At 37.8% G+C, this 21372-nt stretch overlaps 2 protein-coding genes across 3 annotated transcripts; one reads left to right on the top strand and one right to left on the bottom strand.

Moving 5' to 3' along the window:
- The first annotated feature begins 7879 nt into the window (after positions 1–7879).
- LOC113782915 (argininosuccinate synthase, chloroplastic) lies at positions 7880–13722 on the top strand. Of its 2 annotated transcripts, XM_027328880.1 has the most exons (13): positions 7880–8022; positions 8617–8813; positions 8921–8961; positions 9075–9153; positions 9693–9834; positions 10258–10306; positions 10493–10675; positions 11131–11205; positions 11329–11514; positions 12372–12460; positions 12587–13131; positions 13331–13405; positions 13525–13722. In XM_027328880.1, exons 2-12 carry the CDS (start codon positions 8747–8749, stop codon positions 13399–13401), a joined length of 1527 nt encoding a protein of 508 aa, XP_027184681.1. In that variant the 5' UTR covers positions 7880–8022; positions 8617–8746; the 3' UTR covers positions 13402–13405; positions 13525–13722. The 2 variants fall into 2 exon arrangements, with proteins under 2 accessions (XP_027184681.1, XP_027184680.1); XM_027328879.1 differs by having other exon boundaries at positions 13331–13604.
- A 187-nt stretch (positions 13723–13909) lies between these two features.
- LOC113781916 (ABC transporter B family member 9-like) lies at positions 13910–20991 on the bottom strand. The gene is given in 12 exon segments (XM_027327784.1): positions 13910–14816; positions 14969–15232; positions 15320–15647; positions 15649–15891; positions 15980–16643; positions 16731–17004; positions 17099–17624; positions 17920–18158; positions 18258–18479; positions 18747–18922; positions 19625–19679; positions 20845–20991. Coding segments are annotated over 12 exon segments (3768 nt in total). The 5' UTR covers positions 20977–20991; the 3' UTR covers positions 13910–14171.
- Positions 20992–21372: the final 381 nt, after the last annotated feature.

Below are 21372 nucleotides of genomic sequence, written 5' to 3'. Positions count from 1 at the left end.
CAATAACTCTGAAAGGAAACATTCATTAATGGGAAATTTTAGCATGTATCTGAATTAACTGATTGAGGAAAACCCTTGTTCATCCATATTTGTGAAACATAGGCGATCCACGCGGACAAATCTCTTCCTTTTCTCCTTTTTTTCAGAATTCGGAACCCAAGTGGAGTCAAATTTCCCCAATTTGCAGTTCCCTCCTTATTCGAGCATTTTTGCTTTTCCCCTTTTCTTTTTCTTTTTTTAAAATTTCCCAATCTCCCTCCCCAATGCGGGGTACGATCATAAGTGCATTCGAAAAGAACCACCTATTTTGGCTCAAATGAGGACGCAAGGGATAAATGGTGTTTAGATTGAAGAAATGATGGCCAATGCATCATTCTTATACTTCATGACAACCAAAGTAACGAAATGGTTATTGAAAATCCATTCCCTTTTTGATATTTGAAAATTTTCCAATATAGGGTAGTGATCATCAAGGCGCTCATTTGAAATGAAATTATTCTTTTAAAAGCTCAAATGGGAGAGCAAATGATAAAATGTGTATAGATAAAGAAACGAATGCTCAAAGTATCATTCCAAATTTTCAAAACAAACAAGAATAATGCACATTTTTGCTTTCACTTAGATGTGAATTGGATCTGGTTAAACCAATAGGCATTTTTCAAGCAAGGATGGCCCCAATTTATCAATCAATGTGACTGATTTTATTTTGGGGTCAAATGAAGGAGAAAAGGAATCTCATAGGGCCTTTTGAGTGACCTCTTTTAATTCTGAACACTCTTATTGTGAATTTTCAGGCCGGAGGTTGAAAAAATCCCAATTTAGTCTTATTTCTTAAAATTCATCATGAAATCTCCAATGAATAAGAATAAAGAATGAAATGTACATAAATATACACAAAACAATGATTGTCCAAAAATTTTATTGCTGAAAAAGTTTGAAACAAAATTTCTCATTCAATTACGATACAAATGAGGATAGAAAACTTCTAAAGAGCTCCACATATATATCCTTTTTGTCTTCATTTCTTTTGACACAAAAATATATTAACAAGTCAAATATACAGAATTTTCCTTGAAAGCGATTATGAAATCTCTTAGAAGCTCTCAGCCTAGAGCTTTCAAATGGGTCTTTCATGTTTCCATTGTTGGATCTGCCCAAGAATCAATATAGGAAAATATTTCCATCTTATTGAAACATTTTTTAATGAATGCAGGGGAGGGGGAAAACAAAAGAAAAATACCCAAAGTTAGTAATCAAAACCATAAAATCGGTATGCATGCCCTATGGGGGAACCCTTTTATGCCAAGGGTAGGCCTAGCATGAAAATGCAATCCTCTAGGGTAGGCACCATACAATACCTGATGAATCCGATCAACCGCTAGAGTGAAAAATGATTTGGAAAAATTTGGCCAATTGAAGTGAAAAGAGACATTTGTCCTAAAATGAGGGAAAAGTCCGAATGGATTGCTACTTTGATCGACGCATGGAATAATGTGTAAAAGAGGTTGCAATGTCTCAATTAATTTATTCGGTGACCCTTAGACTTAAACCCTAAAAAGGGAAAAAAGGGGTCAAATAGATTGGATAAAATTGATGATTTATTTAAAAATGACCAAGTTGCCCTAAAAATAGGTAAACTGGTCAAATGAATTAAATGAAATTTGATTTATTCAAAAATTGATCGAATCACCCTAAAAAGGGTAGATTGGTCAAATGAATGAAACTTGATTTATTCAAAATCGATTCGATTGCCCTAAAAATGGGTGAACTGGCCAAATGAATGAAAGAGAGATTGATGATTTATGCAAAAATCGACCAAATCACCCTAAAAGGGTAAATTGGTCAAATGAATTGAATGATTTTTTCAAAAATCGACCGGATGACCCTAAAAAGGGTAAATTGGTCAAATAAATGCCTCAAAAATTGACCGGACGACCCTAAAAAGGGTAAATTGGTCAAATGAATGGTTTATTCAAAATTGATTATGAATTGATAAAATGGATCGATTGAATCGTCCGGCCATTGGTGGCTTCAAAAAAAATAGTCTATGAGCCTTCCAAAATCACGATTTGGCCTCAATTTATCGTCTCAACAATGAGGAATCATTTGTGAATTTCCTTCAAATTAATGTCCTTTTACGCAAGGGAATTTTACCAATTAGGTTTAAAAATGGCCAAAAAGTGATTATCAGACGCTCATATTCTAACGTGCAAAAGTTGCTTTATTCTCTTCAAAAAGATCAAATCCTTACCTTACCTTGTGCACTACCCCTTCGGATGGTACGAGAAAGGTAAACGTGCAAGTCTCATTGGATTATATATCCGAGACATAAGGTAGTTTATTTCTAACGTGGGATCCCCTAAATGGCATTCCCTTCTAGGGTTTATGCATGATGCCAGTTTATTAAAGCAGTAAAACATGCAATTTGAAATGACATAAAAGGACCTTTTATACGCCAAGGTAGGCTTAGAATGCCATGCAATTATTAATCTATGAATGCAATATACCAAAAATCTTTAAACGTGCAATAACCTATCTACGAGGGTAGGTTCTAAAAGAAGGTCATGTCAGACCTCTTATTTGCTAGGGTTTGTGAATGCAATGGGGACACAAAATCAAGAAAAGTTAGTTCAGCCAAGATAAATACACATAACACATTGTAGCAACGAAATCAACACAAAGAAATAAAGCAATAAAAGGAAGAAAGGGGTTGGACCCCTCCCCTCGTGAATCGTGTCCTTAATTTAGGGTAAGGTCGACTCTACCCTAGGCAATTCTAATATGGATGCATGAGGTTGGGGTTCGTTAATGCATCTAGACTTGATAAGCTCAGGTCCCCGAGCCTTCAGACTTAGAAACCAAGGGTCATCAATCCCAAGGTTCTTTGTCGGTGGCTCGAGCGATTCCCCAAACACCGCTACGCACACATCGTGTCACGGCTACGTGTTTGAGTGAATCTATCAAAATCCCCAACCTTCGACTAAAAGCTAAAGGCTATCAACCCATAGCTTAAAGCGGAAGATTGAGTGACCCATTGGATCATGCTACACACACATCGTGTCGTGATCACATGTCCAAGCGGATCACCTAATCCTAATAGGGTGGAGTGGCGTGACAAGCCACTAAAAGAAAAATAAATGAAGGGATAAATAATTAAAGCGTATGCACGTATGCTAGTGCTCGTTTGGAGGGGAGGGATCAAGAACCAACGCGAGGCTCTAGGGTAATGTCCCCCACCCAAATGCAATGCAAGCGCGAGATAAACAAACATTCATCCAATTAATCAATCATACATTCGTGAGCGATGGAGTAGTTTGATACGCGCAAAATGCAAAAATCCTAACAAAAGGAAAAATGCAACCCTAAGCATCCAAATGTAATATATAAGAAAGTTAAAAGAAGAAAAAGGTTGATTAAATCAAATTTGCTCGGACTCTCAAACGTCCCCAGTGGAGTCGCCAACTGTCGCGCCCCACTTTTCGATTCGAATAAGTGTGTGTGTGTGAAGTGTGGTGTGAACGTGTGCAACATGAAAAGTAAAAAGGCCATGGGACTTTGGAAAGCGACGATTTGGCCAAATGAAATTTTAAAAAGGGTTTTTTAAATATGAAAACGGAGTCGCCACTTGGTATAGATTTGGGGTGTACCAAGTCACCCAAAAAGTGTTTTTTAAAGACAAAGTAGCAAAACCCTTTTTAAAACGACTCCTAGCCCACGTAAGCCAAAGAAAAAGGTTCGGGGGTCACGTTTGACAAAGGGGAAGGCAAGGATAGAATCCAAGGCACCCCTTTGACCTAGCCAAGGCTAGTTGCGCGACTCAAACCAATTTTTCCTAATTTTTCTACCCAAGGTATGTATCGCGTATTGGATATGTCTATATGAATGCAAAACCTAGACCTAGGGGGATTGGGGGAAATTTCTCTTCAAAGGCTGAGTGGTGCCAATCACATTAATTGTGAAGCCCAATAACGATCCTTTTGGAGAAGTCACGAATAATGCGAGTGGGATGCAAATGAATGGAATGCATGTATGCAATGTGAGGACAGGAGTTTGAAGAAGTAATAAAAGGCAATAATATGTAAGTGAAAATGTGCACGTGAGTGGGCAAGGTACGGTATGTGAAATGATAATATGAAGTGCATGTGTGCAAGTGATGATAAAGTGTTCGTGTGCAAGTGAAGCAACATAAAGGTGCACGTGTGCAAAATGGGGAGGAAAGATGAAAGTGTCATGAGGGTATAAAATGGTAGAGTGGATTTAAAGTGCATGATCCTAGGGAATGCATTCATATTGGGCACGGGGAGACCTAAATCGTGACTCAATTTTCCCTTTGATAGAGGGAATACAAGCGTGCTAAGGCTTAGAAAAAGCCACACTCGTCTATATTCCATATTTAAGGGGACTCTCAAGCAAATGAACCCTATAACTAGCATGAAATGCAAAAATCCTAAAATGGAGGGAAAAGGGGTTCGAGGGGCATGCAAAATGATAAAACTAAAAAAGAATGTATGACATGTAATGAACATGCAAACATGTACTAACGAGGGGAAATCCCTAAGGGTCTAGCGTTGGACTAGCCCATTCTATGAATTCCGACTAGCGTTGGACTAGTGGAAACGTACATTCATCCATCATATTCATTCAGGCTATGGAAAGCGAGTAGACATGCCAAACACTTATAAACACATAGCACATAACATTTAGCATGCTCGACTAGATGCGAGGCCCTAACAAAGCAAATTAACACGTAGTAACTAAGCATGCATGACACATAAGACAATTAAAACCCTAACTATTACATTTGCTAGCTAGGCACATGACTTCGATAGGTCTTCGTTGAATGCTCCTCCAAGCCCTATCTATTACATTAGGGAGACCCTACTACAATCTAAAAGGGGGAAAAGGAATAAAATAATTAAATCCCTAACTATTACAAGCCAAGAGGTGTACACATACCCCATAAAGAATAACTTAAATAAAAAGCAAAAGTAAATGACATAAATAAAAGAAATTAAAGAAAGGCAAAGAAAGCAAAGTAGACATGCATATTCTCACGTAGCACGTTGGTTCACATAGGAAAAATAAAATCAAAGAGATAGAGGTTACCTCCCTTGAATTGGGGCCCAATGAAATGAAATCAACTATTTATCCTCCAAAATACAAAGAAAAGGTCAAGGCACCAATTTATTTGGCAAATAATCACAAAGGATAAAAATAAGCATGAATTTGAATCAATTAAATCATGTCAGCAACCCACATGTAAGAAGTCAAAAGAAAAGAGGACTTGATTGCAAAAATTAACAAAGTTTTGGGGTCAAAATTAAAGAAAAATAAAATTCAAGGGCCTATTTGCAATTAAGTTAAGGACCCAATTGAAAGAAGTTGAAAATATCTAGGGCCACAGAGAAATTAAAGAAAAGTACAGGGACTGATTTGCAAATTCGTCCTCTGGTTTCCTAATGGATCAAGCCACTGGGCCATTTTATTTATTTACTTGGGCCAAAGCCTTCCTAGCCCAATCGAAACCCAAGCAAAAAAAGATGGACTAGTCTACTATTCTGACCCCAAGAATGATCCAACCAAACTGATGGGATTTAACCCTTTAGCCCAACAGGAGTCCGAAACAAAAGAATGGGCCAGCCTATTGTTTATGACCCCAAAACTTCCAACAAATCTGGTGGGCTTCTACTTCCTAAGCCCAAGCCAGAGACCCAAACAAATTTATCAAACCCAATTCTCAATCCCAATCAAACAAATTTATCCAAAAAAACTCAAACCCATAAAACTAAAACCAACATGATTAGCAAAACAACTAAATTATCAAGTCATCATAATGATAAAAAACAAGAATTAATCTAACTAAAAGACTTCTTATGCATATTAAGAGTTAATTTAAATCTAAAGAAAGAACGAGCTCATTTTCCCAATTTTTGGGCCACATCAGAATAAGGGACACATGAGAGGTTCAAACAAAACTAAAGTAGGGACCTAATCGAAGGACTTATGAGGGTTTTGGGGTCGAATTATGAAGTTCTGGAAGCCTTGGGGTTAAATTACAAAGAAGGAGAAATAAAGAGTCGGGAATTGCAACTTTGGAGAAATCATCATCTTCCTCACCGAGCTACATCAATCAACATTACCGTTCTTTTCAATCAGCTAAACCAGAGATTTAGTTTTAGTTGCAATCATTCCAACAGACAACAAAATTTCCCCAAAACACTAGCTCGGATTCATATGACAGGAAATAAAAGGAAACAGCAAAAATGTAAAACGGCAATGCATCAAAAGTTCTCAAAATATGAGGAAAGGGATTGGCCGGCTTAGCCGTTTTCTTCACATGGAGATGCAGACAAGTTATCTTGCAATTAAAATTCTCAGTTGGGCATTTCGCCGAACAGGTTACGGGCATTAAAGATTTCACTACTTTTTTGTTCCATTGGAGCTATAATTGGCCTCAAAATTATCAACAACAACAAGGATTCTTGCCCAGTCAACATACGAAGCATATGTATTTCAAAGAAACATGAACAATCAGCACCAAAATTGAAACAAAATGCTCCCAGCAAACCATTTCAATAACTTGACCGAAACTGAAATTTAAAGAGGGAAGAAAAAACTTACGGTGCTCTTGCTTGGTGAAATTTGTGGACGACGGCAGATTCCAGCGGTGTGCTTTAATTATAGCATCCAACCCAAACCCATCTCCTTCTTCGACATATCTCTCAAATTCTGGGATTCAGGACCATTCACGTTTCCTCGGCGAGGCCTTGCTGATAGCAGTGGCCAGGGACGGGGGGGTTGGCAGTGGCGGATTCCGGCGATGGCAGCTCCGGGTGGCAGTGGTTCCAGTTCTTCCTCTGTTTCTCTGGTTTGTTGTCTTCCCCTTTCAACCGAAGCCCCCTTCTCTGTTTTTTCTTTTTGCTCCCCTCTTTAGCCGAATCCTCTCCCCTGTTTTTCTTGCTCTCGTTGAAAACCTCCCCCCTTTTCTGTTTTTCTCTCATCCGTGGCCTCTTTTCTTTTTTTTCCTTCCAATTCTCAAACCTCCCTTCTAAGCTAAACAAGTGTCCTCCTAAATGTTGTGTTGTCAATTAAACAAAAGGGACACTTGTCCCTCAAATTCCTTAACCACTTGTCCCATGATTGTTTTGTACACTTGTTCAACATGCACACTTCCACCTATTTTTGCCATTTTCATTCTTTTCCTTTCATTTTTCATTTTTCATCATTTTTCACTTTTTTCTTCTTTTTCCTTTTTTTTCATTTTCAAGAAATTCTATGCTAAAAACTTAAAAATAATAATAACACAAAAAACTAAAAAACTAAAAACTAAAAAGTGAAAAAAACGAGCACAGACTAAAAAAAATAATTAATAAATGAAATTACACCAAAATTTGGTGTCTACAGTCATAGTCACCCATAAGTGACTGGCTTCTGGTAACTTTACAATCGGCATCAAGCCAAAAAAAAAAAAAAGAAAGCCATATTTTTTTCCAATGAATATGCTAGTAACCTCCAAAGGGTCACTAGCATGTAACTTTACAAAAATTTTGTATCCTCCCTGATTATTTGTGCTGGGAACGAATGGCAAGTCCATGTAACATTAGGTATAAAGTGTATTTTTTTTAAAAAAATAAAAAGTTCAATAAAATGTGCAATTAGGTTGAAAAGAACCATAAGTTGGGTTAGAAAAGATAAAATTTTTAAGTACAAGGGGCTGAAATTATATTAAAAAAGTGCAAAATTGTAAAGAGATTAAGTTACTTGTTAAAAAATAATAAAGTCAAAATAAAGGGACTTAGTTGCAAAATAAATATCATTATTGTCAAACCCTATATTCCTCATCCCTTATTCAGGTGCGGCCCCCACCCCACTTACGGAATCAAAACAGAGCACCTCTTCTTCTCCTACGCTTCTTCCAGCTAGCGAGGCCTGCGACGCCCACGCTTTCTCCCTCTCTATCGTGGTTGCAGCTCCAAAGAAGCGACATTTTCCAGCTCTTCCAGCTCTCTCTCTCTCTCACGGGTAATTTTTTTTAAAAATTTTTTTATACCCTAAAATTCTCTGAAAATCATGGTCAAAGCCTCCGTTCTAGCATTTTGATTCAACAGTTCTAGTAATCGTAAACTTAAACAAGAAATCATCCATCATGAACGACCTACATTTGTTCTGCTTGATTCCTAGAAAAAAAATGAGAAGAAGCTTACAGTTGAAGAATGTAATTGATATCAGAATTTTAACTGTTATTATGTTTCGTCTGGTCCCACCAACTGTGATGGATGCATTTATTAGATTCTTGTTTTGGGATTGGTTAAATTGTATACTTCTCCTGTATGGGGGTGTGGTATATACTGTTGATTCATGTTATTTTACGGTTCTGTATTAAATGTTAGTAATTTATTTAAAGCATTTGTTTGTAATTCTATAATCATTCTATATCTCTTTATATATGGAAAAAGAAAAGAACAGAGTGATTGATACTTTTTAATAGTAGTAGTTCTCTTGCATAATTGGTTGATCTATTTGTTTCTTCCAATTAAATAAATAAAAAAGATAACAGCATGAGGAAAAGTTCAAAACCCTTTTATTGTATCTGTTAAAAAATTCAAAACCCTGCAGCTGCACCACTTACAACTAGAAGAAGAATTAGAGCTTATTTGACGGTCCTCCGCCTACACCTCCACCCACCTCTGCTCATACCTCTGGTTCTGAGGGCGTATTTCTGTCCTTGTATCATCATTCGAACAGAATGACTCAGTGTCGAGCAATTTCTTCTTGTACTTCACTTAATCTCTTCCCTCATGCCTCCAGAACAGGTAAAATATGGTCTCAACCTTTTTAACTCTGGATTTATCCTTTCATTTTTTACCTTCAAAATAAAGGGTTTTCCTGAAAGATTTTGGGATTTTAATGTTGTCTGCAGATTTGTCTGGAAAGGCGGCTACCTCGCTACCTTTGCACGAGGTAAGTAATTGTACTGCTTTTCTATTTTTTTTTTGTTTTATTTTCTGTTGCTCGTTTTTTAAGTGCTGGGTTTTGAATTTTTTTCACTTATTTTCTTTTTCTTCTAATGGCAGCTAGGGGTGAAAGCGGGTGGACATTCTATTGCTCACTGCAGCTCGAAGAATTTGGCTCCGATTCGCATCAATAAATTTGGTATACAGTCTTTTCATTTTTTTCCTCATTTTGAGCAAAAGAAATACTCAAATGGTGTTATATGTTTAGAAACTAATTAATTGAATCTTAGCTTCTTGTTTATCTTTCTCATTGTAAACATTCCCGTTCACGCCCCAAAATGAAATGTTAAATGGATGGGAATAATGGGCAAGATTCAGTTTCAAAGAAGTTAGTTTGCTTAAATGGATGGGAATAAATTTTTGTTGTCTGTGTTTTTTGTTAAGATTGGGGACATCCCTTCTATATTTGCATTATAATATCTTTGTGCTGCTCAAACATGAATATCAAAAATCAGAAAAGGAATTTGGGTTGGTACTGAATGATGACTATTATTCTCTAACATATTTATACGAATTTGCATCATTGACAAAATTGAGGTGTTATAGGTAAATTTTGTGGTCCATTTATTGGTTGCCAATTTTGTTAGCATTGTATTTTAAATTCTTGGGTTAGTTGCTATAAGGTTTCTTATTAGCTATATTTTCTGATGTGACACATATGCTTAACTGATGATGCAGCTATCCGTGCTGTTATAGCCAGTGATAAGGAGTCAATTCCTGCTGGTGTCACAGAAGGGAAAGTTCTACGTAAAAAATTGGACAAGGTGGTGCTAGCCTATAGTGGTGGTCTAGATACCTCTGTCATTGTACCTTGGCTCAGGTAACCTTTGATTGATATGTTCTCTATGTTCTCAAATATGACTGCTAAATTGACATTTTCTAAAGAGTGATACTCTATTTGCTCTGGGAACTCGGATGTGTCATTGCTGTATGTGTACCTATTACTTTTAAAAAAACAAATGAAGCCAAATTGGGTGATTACATAAAATTTTGTACAGAAGTAGTGCAGACGCTTGTGTAATTTGTAGATTTCTTGTTTATGGAGCTGTAATGGGTGAGGTTGAGATAAAAGTTAAGCAGACAGATTTCTCTGTTCAGTTAATATACTGTGGTAATTACATGGATTATACTTGGTTTGTATTGACTGGTATATTCATTTTATGCTTTCTATGAATAGAGATATTATTTTCCTTGTTCTGATCCTGCTCGTGTTTTGCATGTCTAAATTTTCTTCATGTTGCAGAGAGAATTATGGTTGTGAGGTTGTTTGCTTCACAGCAGATGTCGGCCAAGTAAGTGAGAATGGGCTACATTGTGGACACTTTTTTCATATTTAGTGCCGTAGACATTCCTTTGTATATGTGCTACTATTCATTTTATTCTCTAGGAGCAGATTATCACTATTGTTCATAATATTGCCAGATTACATTAGAAGCTTGTCTCTATATCTGACACTTAATGCTGAATTCTATTTAAAGGGTATTAAAGAATTGGAAGGTTTAGAAGAGAAGGCAAAAGCAAGTGGAGCTTGTCAGTTAGTGGTGAAAGATTTGAAGGAGGAATTTGTGAAAGATTACATATTTCCTTGCTTGAGAGCTGGCGCCATTTATGAGAGGAAGTATTTACTGGGTACCTCAATGGCTCGCCCTGTAATTGCAAAGGTAAACTATGTGAAGTAAATAACTAAAATATGCACCATGGAGTCGTGTGTCTTAAAGAGTTTCACTCTTTGAGTATTCCTTCCCTTTCTTTCCTTCTTTTCCTTGCAACAGTTGGAGACGAGTCTTTTGCAAGTCCTCCTCCTCTCCCCCCCCCCCAACAAAAATACCCACAAAAAAAAAACAAAAATACCCTCTTCCCACTTTCACCCTTAATTTCTGTTAAGCAGTTTGTCAAGGAAGTAACTTTAATGTGTGTATGTTGTTATATTGGATCCAACATTCCACAGAATCATTTTGAAACTCGCTATAGAAGCATTTTTGTTAATCTATGTTAAAGCTCCATGGTGCTGAGTTTACACAATATTCTTATAGTAGGGTTCTCATTTCATAGGTGGCATTATCTGTCCGTTAAATTTTCTTTTAGCTTTGCACCTTAATTTTTTAACAAATCCCAGGCAATGGTTGATGTTGCGAGAGAAGTTGGAGCAGATGCAGTATCACATGGATGCACAGGAAAGGGCAATGATCAGGCATGCTTCAGAATTGATCTTTATTAATTTGATTGTTATTTGATCATATTTTCTTCTACGAACAATGTGATGTTTCTAGTAGTTCATGTTATTGGGGAGTATACCTGACTCTTGCTGTTGCAGGTACGTTTTGAGCTGACTTTCTTTGCTCTGAATCCCGAACTTAGTGTTGTTGCCCCTTGGAGGGAATGGGAAATAAGGGGTAGAGAAGATGCTATTGAGTATGCTAAGAAACACAGTATTCCAGTTCCAGTTACAAAGAAATCAATCTATAGCAGAGACAGAAACCTGTGGCATCTCAGTCATGAGGTAATAGCATGACTACCTTTCTTGAAAAGTAATTCCAGCTTATTATGATTTTTTAAATGATGTTTAGGCATACAAGAAAGCAGAATGCTTTCATTGCAAACCCCAAAGCACTTGACTAGCAGCTTCACCAAGATGTCATGCTAGTAAATTATAACATTCTGGTATTCAGTTCAGTGTGAAGTTCTTGCTATCCTGGTTAGGAAGTTTGCTCACCTATTATCTTGGCTTAGCTGGTTTGCATACTGCTTTCCTTCCCAAAGATAGAAAGGTGATCTTATCTATTGAATCATTAGTCAATTCGGTCTAGTAAAAAAATCATAAATAAATAGCAGCTAAGGTTCTCGAGATAATAGAATGCAAAATAGTGAGCCTGGAAACATTAGAACATAGTAATTACTATGGTTTTATCTGTTTGGATGCCAACTAGGTTATAGTGCTTATTACAGGTCATGGCTTTAAAAGTAGGCGAAAACAGATGTTATAAGCTATTTAACTTGTCCCCAGGACCCAGCTTAGCTGGTAGGGACATTTGCCAATGACCATAAGGCCCTGGGTTCGACTCTCAATCCCTGCCCTTTCCTCCTTCCCCTTTGTAAGGTTCAGAATCTCCCTGTGAACCAAACAGGAAAGAAGCTATTTAACTTGGTTTCTTTCTAGAAACATTCTGAACTTAGTCTTATTGTTCATTAGAAAAGCAGATCTGGTGCCAGATTCTGTTCATATCCTGCTATTTGCGTCGTTGTTTTAATGAGAATCGCTTTTGTTTAACTGTTGTTTTTGCATCCTCTTAGTTTTGTGAACTGATGATCTACGACCTAAATGTAGTTTCCATTGCTTGCTACTATATTTTTGTTTAGGGAGACATATTAGAAGACCCCGCAAATGAGCCAAAGGAGGACATGTACATGATTAGTGTCAACCCAGAAGATGCACCTGATCAACCTGAGTAAGGCTCCACCTTGTATAGTATATGATTTGTTCAGAGCAAAAAATTTGTGCTGATTGGGTATTGAAATATCTGGCCTATTTTATTGCATAATATTCAACCACTTTAAATTCCGAGTCCTTTCAGGAAGGTGAAAATTGGGATAGATGCTGGACTTCCAGTTTCAGTTGATGGAGAGAAGCTTTCCCCTGCATCTCTCCTCTCTAAGCTAAATGAAATTGGTAAAAGGCACGGGATAGGGCGAATAGATATGGTCGAAAATCGTCTTGTCGGAATGAAAAGTCGCGGAGTGTATGAAACCCCTGGTGGAACCATTCTCTTTACAGCAGTCCGTGAACTCGAGTCACTTACACTTGATCGTGAAACAATGCAAGTCAAGGATTCTCTCGCACTAAAATATGCTGAGCTAGTCTATGCTGGCCGGTGGTTTGACCCACTTCGTGAGTCAATGGATGCCTTCATGGAGGAAATTACAAAAACCACTACTGGCTCTGTGACGCTCAAACTCTTCAAGGGATCTATATCCGTAGCAGGTCGAGAAAGTCCATATAGCTTGTATAGACAAGATATATCATCATTTGAGAGTGGCCAAATATATGATCAGGCTGATGCTGCTGGATTCATTCGGCTTTATGGACTGCCGATGAGAGTCCGAGCCATGCTTGACAAGGGTAGATATGATTAGTTTTGCTTCCATTTGTAGTAGTACAAATAAGTTATCCGCAGGGGTTTCCATATTTTGCAATTTTGTTAGAACCGTCTTGTGACTAGATAGTGGTATTGGTTGTTCTTCGCTTTTTTTTGTTTGGTCGTAATGGCACATATAGTTTAGCCTAATCTACTCCTACTCTTACTCCTTTTGGTGGGCAGGGAACCTACTCTATGGAGTGGTCCAACTGAGTCGAGGGAACTTGACGAAAACTGAATCACCATCAAACTAGACAGGTGCATCACACATTCATATGAATTTAAAACAAATTTCATATTGAGGCACATTGATGGGAGGTAATGTTTTAATCTTTGACCTCCTACTTCACAATTAATGTGGTGGTCAATTCTTCTAGGTTGGTGGCTAACTCCCAACCTGACGGAGAGTGGTTGTTCTTCGCTTTGATTTTGAAAGTTCTGTGCAAAAATTTGCATATGTCTAGTCCACTCAAGATCTATAATATCTAAAGATGGATGATCTGAAGCTTTATGCCAGAGAGATTTGAGTAATGCGGAGAGTTTACAAGGAAATGGTGCAGGGTTATATACACATGGGCTATATTCATTGGTTTGAAAGATAAATCTTATTATTTTAACTTATTATTTTCGGAATATTATTATTAATAGTAATAAACCTTACATTCATAGAAAGATTAAAAACAAAATAAACTAAACATAAAAGTGGTTCCATTACATTTTTCTATATACAGAATCAGCATTAGTAAAAAAAAAATAAACATAAAGTGGTTGCATTGCTAACCCTTTTCTATATACAAAATCAGCATATTAGCTTGAGTACCATATCTATAAACCAAAGTGCTAAAACTCCAAAAAAGAAAAAAAAAATGTGCCAAGAGTTGCAACATTGACTAGCAATTGAAAGTGCACGCATCAACAAGCGTACCATGAAGCTTATGTATCGTGACTCTGTTTCTACCACGAGTGGAGGGATCAGGGAAGGGGAAAAAAAATGGTTCTATTGTAGAATTATGAAGTAGCTGGCCTAGGTTGAAGTCATATGAAGTGCAACCAGTGATGCGTAGACACCATCAGGAATGTTCATAAGCGTATCATGTCCTCCTTTCTCAGCAATCACACCATTCTTGACTACCGCAATGATATCAGCCCCTTTTATTGTGCTCAAGCGATGAGCGACAACAACTGTGGTTCTATTCACCATCACCTTGTCTAGTGCATCTTGAACTATACGTTCTGATTCTGCATCAAGAGCACTTGTTGCCTCATCTAGCAAAAGGATTTTTGGATCTTTGAGTATTGCGCGTGCAATGGCGATCCGTTGCTTCTGTCCACCGGATAACTGGACCCCTCTTTCTCCAACAGAAGTATCATATCCCTGAGGCAATCCGGAAATGAAGTTATGTGCATTTGCAGCTTTTGCTGCAGCAATGATCTCCTCCTCTGTTACATTCCCCCGTTTGCCATAGGCAATATTGTCCCGAATTGTTTCGTTGAAGAGTACAGGTTCTTGACCCACCAACCCCATTTGTTGCCTGAGCCAATTTATCTTCAGCTTCCACAATTCCACATTATCAAGATATATGTGCCCGGAGTCAGGATTATAGAACCTCTCTATTAGGCTAATGACTGTGGACTTCCCGCTACCACTTTCACCAACAAGGGCAACAGTCTGAATACAAGTTGAATGTTTGTGAGTCCAAATAACAGCATATTAGATGTGCCTATATAGGATGAGCCATCCTTTTGAGTTTTTTTAATAGTTTATAGAAAGTAGGTTGAGAAAAAGAAAGCTTACAGTAAAAGAATATCATTGGGAGTTACCTTTCCAGAAGGAATTAATAGGCACAGATCCTTGAAAATTTGAACATCGGGCCGTGTTGGATACCTGAAGCTTACATGTTGCAACTCAATGTCACCCTTCACAGTAGCAAGCACTTGACCCTCATCACTGCTTGAATCAATCTTAGGCTTACTATCAAGAATTTCAAATATAGAAGCAGCAGCAACTTTAGCTTTGTTAATATCTGGAGTCAAAGCGGTTGTCTGGGAAACTCCCAAAGCTGCCATTGTCAATGCAAAGAAAACCTGTATGGAACCTGTGTTAGATAATAAAAGATTTGGATATAGATGCAAAAAAGCCTACTCTTGTGAGGTTTATGAGATGAACCTTACCTTGAATACATCACCAAAGGTTGCTTTCCCATGTTCAATAAGACGAGCTCCAATCCAGAAGATGAATGCAGTTGCTAAATAGTTTGCAGAAGACCCAAGTCCAAAGCTAAAGCCACTGACCATTCCTTGCTTAACACCATATTTCATGGGGCCTTCACATTTCTTTTGATATGTGTCCATAACCTTCTCTTCAGCACAAAATGATGCAACAGTTCTAATACTGCCAACAGCATCATTTGCTACCTGACTTGCTTCTTCATACATGACCTGCAGAGCATTGAGACGCGTATCAGTTCACTGCATCTTTTCTTTTTCCTGGCTTTGTGTAATGTGCAGGGATTACCTTGGCATCTCCACTAAAGCCCTTATGGAACTTCGCCTGGAGAAATCCTTGTAATCCAATGAAGGGTAATACGGCTACAACTATAAATGCTAGTATCCAATTAGCAGTAAACGAGATCACAAGCCCAGTTACTACTGTCGACAGATTCTGGACAACTAGCGCCAAAGCATCGCCCACCAAACTCCTCATAGTTGAAGCATCAGTAGACAACCTCGCACCCACTGCACCACTGTTTTTTGGGGAAACAAAAATTCCAATTTAAACTCCTGAATTAAAGCAAAGGGCATTGGGCCATGAGAACAAATGAATAAACTCACCTCGAGTTTGCAGGGTCATCAAACCAACTGATTTCTTGGTGGACTACTTTCTGAAATGACAAAGATCGAATTCTTTGTATTAATTTACCACCTGCAACTCCAAAAAGGTAATTCTGCACTGGTACAATTGCCAAAGTCAAAGCACCTAAACCAACAAGCATCAGTGACCAAAATCTCGCATCTTTCCTTAGTTCATGTGGAGGTTCAAAGAAAATTCTAATGCATTTTGAGAGTAAGAGCCCAAAAACAGGGAAGACAACACCATGCCCACAAGCAGCAATGGAACCAAGCAGCATAAATGGTAGCTCAGGTTTGTTTAAATTGAAGAGTCGTAAAAGTGAGAATTTTTGGCTCTTCTTCAAGTCAGCTTCATCAGTTCCATGTACATCTTGTCCTACTTCTGCTTCATGGATGTCAATGAGACCAGGAACTCCAAAATTGAGAGTGAAGGAATGTCTTGATGATCCTCTGCTCGTGGATCTCAGAGACATTCTTTGGCTCAAACTCCTATGTAAACTGTCATCTAAATCAATAGAAGCTTCTGATATCTCTACGTCCAATTTTGTGGAATTTCCTTTAGCTTGGTTGGACCTGGACCCCTCTTGCATACGGACAAGCTGGTAGTATGCGCCATTAGGATCTTTAATCAACTCGGAATGAGTTCCTACCAAATGATTTTTGGAGGAAAGTTCATAAATTGCCCCAAGTGAGAAAAAAAAAATGTAACATTCACAAATCATAACGTCTGTACCTTGTTCAACGAGTTTACCAGCATGTACTACTGCTATGAGGTCAGCATTTCTGATAGTCGTCAATCTATGTGCAACAACCACTGTAGTTCTGTTGATCATAACCTTATCAAGGGCGTCTTGTACTATGCGTTCCGACTCTGCATCCAGAGCGCTTGTCGCTTCATCAAGAAGAAGGATTCTTGGGTTCTTTAGAATGGCTCTAGCAATTGCAATCCGCTGCTTTTGTCCCCCAGAGAGTTGAGTTCCATGTTCGCCGACCATTGTGTCAAGCCCCTATAGAGAAGATAACCAGATTCTCAACATGGACAGATAGAGAAATCGAGAATCTGCATATATTCGAACAAATCAAATAATCAAGAGCCTTTACCTTAGGGAGTTTGTCGATGAATTTCGCAGCATTAGCCAGCCCAATTGCTGTTCTGATTTCTGAGTCCGTTGCACCTGGTTTTCCATACAGTATGTTTTCCCTTATGGAAGTTGCAAATAGGATTGGCTCCTGGCTCACTAGCCCTAATTTATCTCTTAACCATTTGATCTGCAGCTGCTTAATGTTCACGCCATCAACAAGCACTTCCCCAGCTTCAGGGTCATAAAATCTCTCCAAGAGACTGATAACTGTCGATTTCCCACTTCCACTGTGCCCTACTAAAGCTGCAGTCGTGCCACTAGGAACGTGCAATGTGAATCCAGAGAAAATTTGCACATCTGGTCTTGCGGGATACTTGAAGTATACATCCTTGAGGTCAATTTCACCCTTCAAGTCTTCCAAGACAATCCCACTATTATCATATGCATCAATTTGGGGTACACGCTTGATAGTCTCAAACATCTTGAAAGCTGCAGCTTGCCCTGCTGAAAATGCATTTAGACTGGGAGATGTTTGGCCCAATGACCTGATTCCAATAGAAATAATGAGTTAAAACTGCTCTTGAAATGCATTAATCCATCATCGCTTAGAATCCATAGCTTTGTTCAAGTTACAACTGATTTCATATATTTTGCCAAATCTCCTGAAGCATTAGAATCTTGTATACAGTGGATCAAAATCCAAGCTTATTAAACATATAATTAACCTCAAAATCTTGATATTTGCCCAATTACAATGAACTCAAGAACACAGAAAAACAAAAAAAAAGAAAAGAAAAAATTGAACATCAAATAGATTAAAAGAAAACATTCTATACTTACATTCCTCCCATCATTATGGCCATCATGACATTAATGACATCCCCACCATTGTATCCTTTGGTTAAAACTAGCCTGGATCCATAATATATTGCTAGTCCATAAATAGAGAAGACAATCAGCAAGATCGTGCCAAGTCCCAGTCCTGAAACCAGTCCTTGTTTATTTGTCGACTCATAAGCAACCTGTAGTTTGTCGTCATATTTCTTGATTGCTCGCTTTTCTCCGGTAAATGATGCAACCTATGACACATTAAATGGAGAACAAAAATCAAATGAATTAATTCACTGGCTACAAATTATTACACCGATCCAAAACAAGCTTTTGCAGCAAGACTTTACCGTTCTAATTGCTCCTACAGTTTGTTCTAATACATTTCCTGCATCTGCATAAGCAATTTGGCCACGGCTTGACATTTTGGACATGAACAATGCCATAGCTCCTCCAGCAACAACCAGAGCAGGAATACAACTGCATAGGACTATTGCCAAACGCCACCCCTTGATGAAACCAATCACAAATCCTCCAAGAAATGTTGATGCAAACTGGATGAATTTCCCTACCTGTCATGTAGGCAAATCATCAGGAATTTGCTTTTAAAGTTCTATACATCAGAAAATGCATGTAGTACCAAAATATCAGGAAAAAAAAAAAACCACTTGCTTCCTTATTTAAGAGATTATAATCTGAAGATGATTCCGGAACAATAATTCTATGTTGCATGTTGCAAATATATAACACTGGTGAGTTTTGTATTGGTATCAAGTTATGACGGTGTACGACTATCTTAAAACTGAATTAGTGCATTAGCATTTTGCTATAAATTTCACCTTTTCACCCATGGCTTCTTGGATGAGGACTGTGTCTCCAGACATTCTGCCAATGACCTCTCCTGTCGTTGTTTGAGTGTCAAAGAATGAAATGTCTTGCCTCAAGATTGTTTTCAAGTACAAACCACGTATGCGGGTCGCCTGTCTTTCTCCAGTTACCATCCAGCAGGACATCTCTGTAAACATTCCATCAATCTTAGCTTATTCGTTTAAACGTAAACGTATATTTTAAACCGTCTAGAAAAAGTTGAACCAAAATTCTGCATCAACCAATTTCTTGAAATCCATTTCCCAATTAAAAGGCAAAAGCCATTGACCATTATATTTTGTGATACATAATTAATCATGCCAGGGTTGCTTACTTCATTAAATGACAAGCGTAAATATTCGACTAGTGATTGATTGCTTTATCCTCCTCTAGAGGGGAGGATGATTACTAGTTCTAGCTAGTTTTAGCACCCATTAATATAGCTATACACTTAATTGCTGCTGACCAAAACACCTCCTATACCAGAGGCCTCAGTTCTGGTCCCAAAGCTAGATACCTCTTCTTCCAGGGCAGCAGAAAGACTTGTTACTATGCATGAAAATTGCAAGAGAGTTTAATTATGGTAAAATTTCGGCCATGATAATTTCTGCTAAGCATCTTCAACGTCACTTGCCATCCCAAATTTCTTCCCCTCTATAATAGCCTCACCTAACACTGCTACAGTTTAGTTTAGCCTGATCCTAACTACACGTGGCACGTAACTAAGCAGCTGGAGAAACTGCTAAGAACTTTGTAGTGTTGCCTAATTCAGTCAACAAAGAATAACAATTTATTCAACAAAAATGAAAAAGAAAGAAAAAAAAAGAGTAAGGAGTCAATCTTGACTTACGTAAAATGGAGGCAATGCCAGCGCCGATAGCCAAGTAAACATAATCAAGGCACACCTAAAATTCAGAGCAACAACTATTTAGTACGTTTGTCTTGGTGTTTGATTTAAAAAATAAATACCAATTTTTATTCTTCAGATTAAATAGCAACAAATATGGCTTGCTAATCCAAATATCAGTGTCATTTGGGTTGATTTTGCCAAAAAAAAAAGAAAGAAAGAAAGTAAAAATATGCACCTTACAAGTTATTGTTTTCAGAGAAGGTTTCTCCTGGTGTTTCATTAAAACAAATACCAATATTCATGCTTCATATTAAATAGCAGCAAATATTCATGCTAATCCAAAATTCACTATCACTTGGATTAATTTTGCCAAAAAAAAAAAGAGAGTAAAAGTATGCACCTTAAAAGTTATCGTATTCAGAGAAAATCAGAACGGGATGCTCTGTTAAGTACTCATACATTCGTTCTTTGATACTGTTTCCATGAAGCTAAAACATTCCAGGATAGCAAGCAAGTTGCTCAGAATTTACTACTATTGTTGGGAAAATTTTCCAGTAGACATCAATAATGACATTATATTCGAGTAATCAATACGTAATTAACTCATTTCAGTTATCAAATGCTGGGCATGTTAATACTTTTTAAAATCAGTGCATAGCTTCTAGGAAGAAAACAACTGTGTATGAATCCGTTTGGTACGTGATGCATTTATTAGTTGGCAACCGTTACTAGTAACATTAAAACATTAAATTTCGCAATTAATTTTGAGAGTAAAGGAAAGAGATTATTTTCGAATGAAGCAAGAATGTCTTGATTCGAATGATCATTTTCAGTCTCCTCTCTAAATTTGACTCTTACAAATATGAAGTGTAGTCAAAGGTAATATGGGAATGGAGATGGAAAGTCATTGTCAATCAAGAATATTTCTTGCATGGAAGAACAAAATTAAGAGCCTAGACATGATTTAGCAACGTTGCATCTAACAAACAATAGAGAACTTAGAATTTCAGAATTGCAGAATTTGGTACCCTAAGAAGACCTTAGAATTTCACACAGTACCCCACAATTTTTAAGGGATTTTCCCTGGTGAAGAACCCTCCTCCTCCATCATTATTCACATGCAAACGAAGAATAATGGTGGAAATTGACAAGAAAACAACGCCAAGAAACATTAAAAAAAAAAACCAAAAACACGCACAAAAAAAAAGAGGAAAATTTACCTTCGAGATTTCATCTAAGAGATCTGGTTTTCCACTGCTACCACCCAAGGTATTAATAAGCTTCCCAAATATCACGGTCATGATAGGCTGAGACATACCATTGCCAATGGCTCCGAGTGTTCCCCCAATCATTAGTGCAATGTCAAGACGATCTGCAAACGTGAAAAGCTTATAAAATGGCACTTTCTGTTGATCTGCATTCTGGGATTTTCCCGTTGTCGCCGACGGCGTAGTTTCCGACTCCGTTTCGGGCATTCTCAGGCCTTCTTCCTCTCTATATATCTCTCTCTCCCTTTACTGAGAACTTGTAGATATAAAAAGAGGGAGGGAAAGAAGATTGTTTTCCTGAAGGGCCCAAGCTAAATCTTCTCCCTCTCTCTATATATCTAACTCTCCCTTTTCGGAAAATTCCTGGAAAGAGAAAATGGAGGGAGGATTGATCGTTTTCCCGAAGGGACCGAGCCTGAGTCTTGGCTTGTAAGATAAGTATATATTTTTTCTTGCAAACAGTATTGCCCGACTGGTTTC

Source organism: Coffea eugenioides, chromosome 9 (assembly GCF_003713205.1).
Source record: "Coffea eugenioides isolate CCC68of chromosome 9, Ceug_1.0, whole genome shotgun sequence".
In the NCBI taxonomy this organism is placed as follows: Eukaryota; Viridiplantae; Streptophyta; class Magnoliopsida; order Gentianales; family Rubiaceae; genus Coffea; species Coffea eugenioides.
The sequence above is the reverse complement of the archived record's forward strand: the minus strand, read 5'-3'. Positions and strand labels throughout refer to the sequence as shown.

Excerpts from the sequence above, each read along its gene's own strand:
- LOC113782915 (XM_027328880.1), top strand. The coding sequence starts at position 8,747 with ATGACTCAGTGTCGAGCAATTTCTTCTTGTACTTCACTTAATCTCTTC. Across the intron at positions 8,962-9,074 it reads CCTCGCTACCTTTGCACGAG|CTAGGGGTGAAAGCGGGTGG; the intron begins GTAAGTAATTGT and ends TTCTAATGGCAG. Across the intron at positions 9,835-10,257 it reads GTCATTGTACCTTGGCTCAG|AGAGAATTATGGTTGTGAGG; the intron begins GTAACCTTTGAT and ends TTCATGTTGCAG.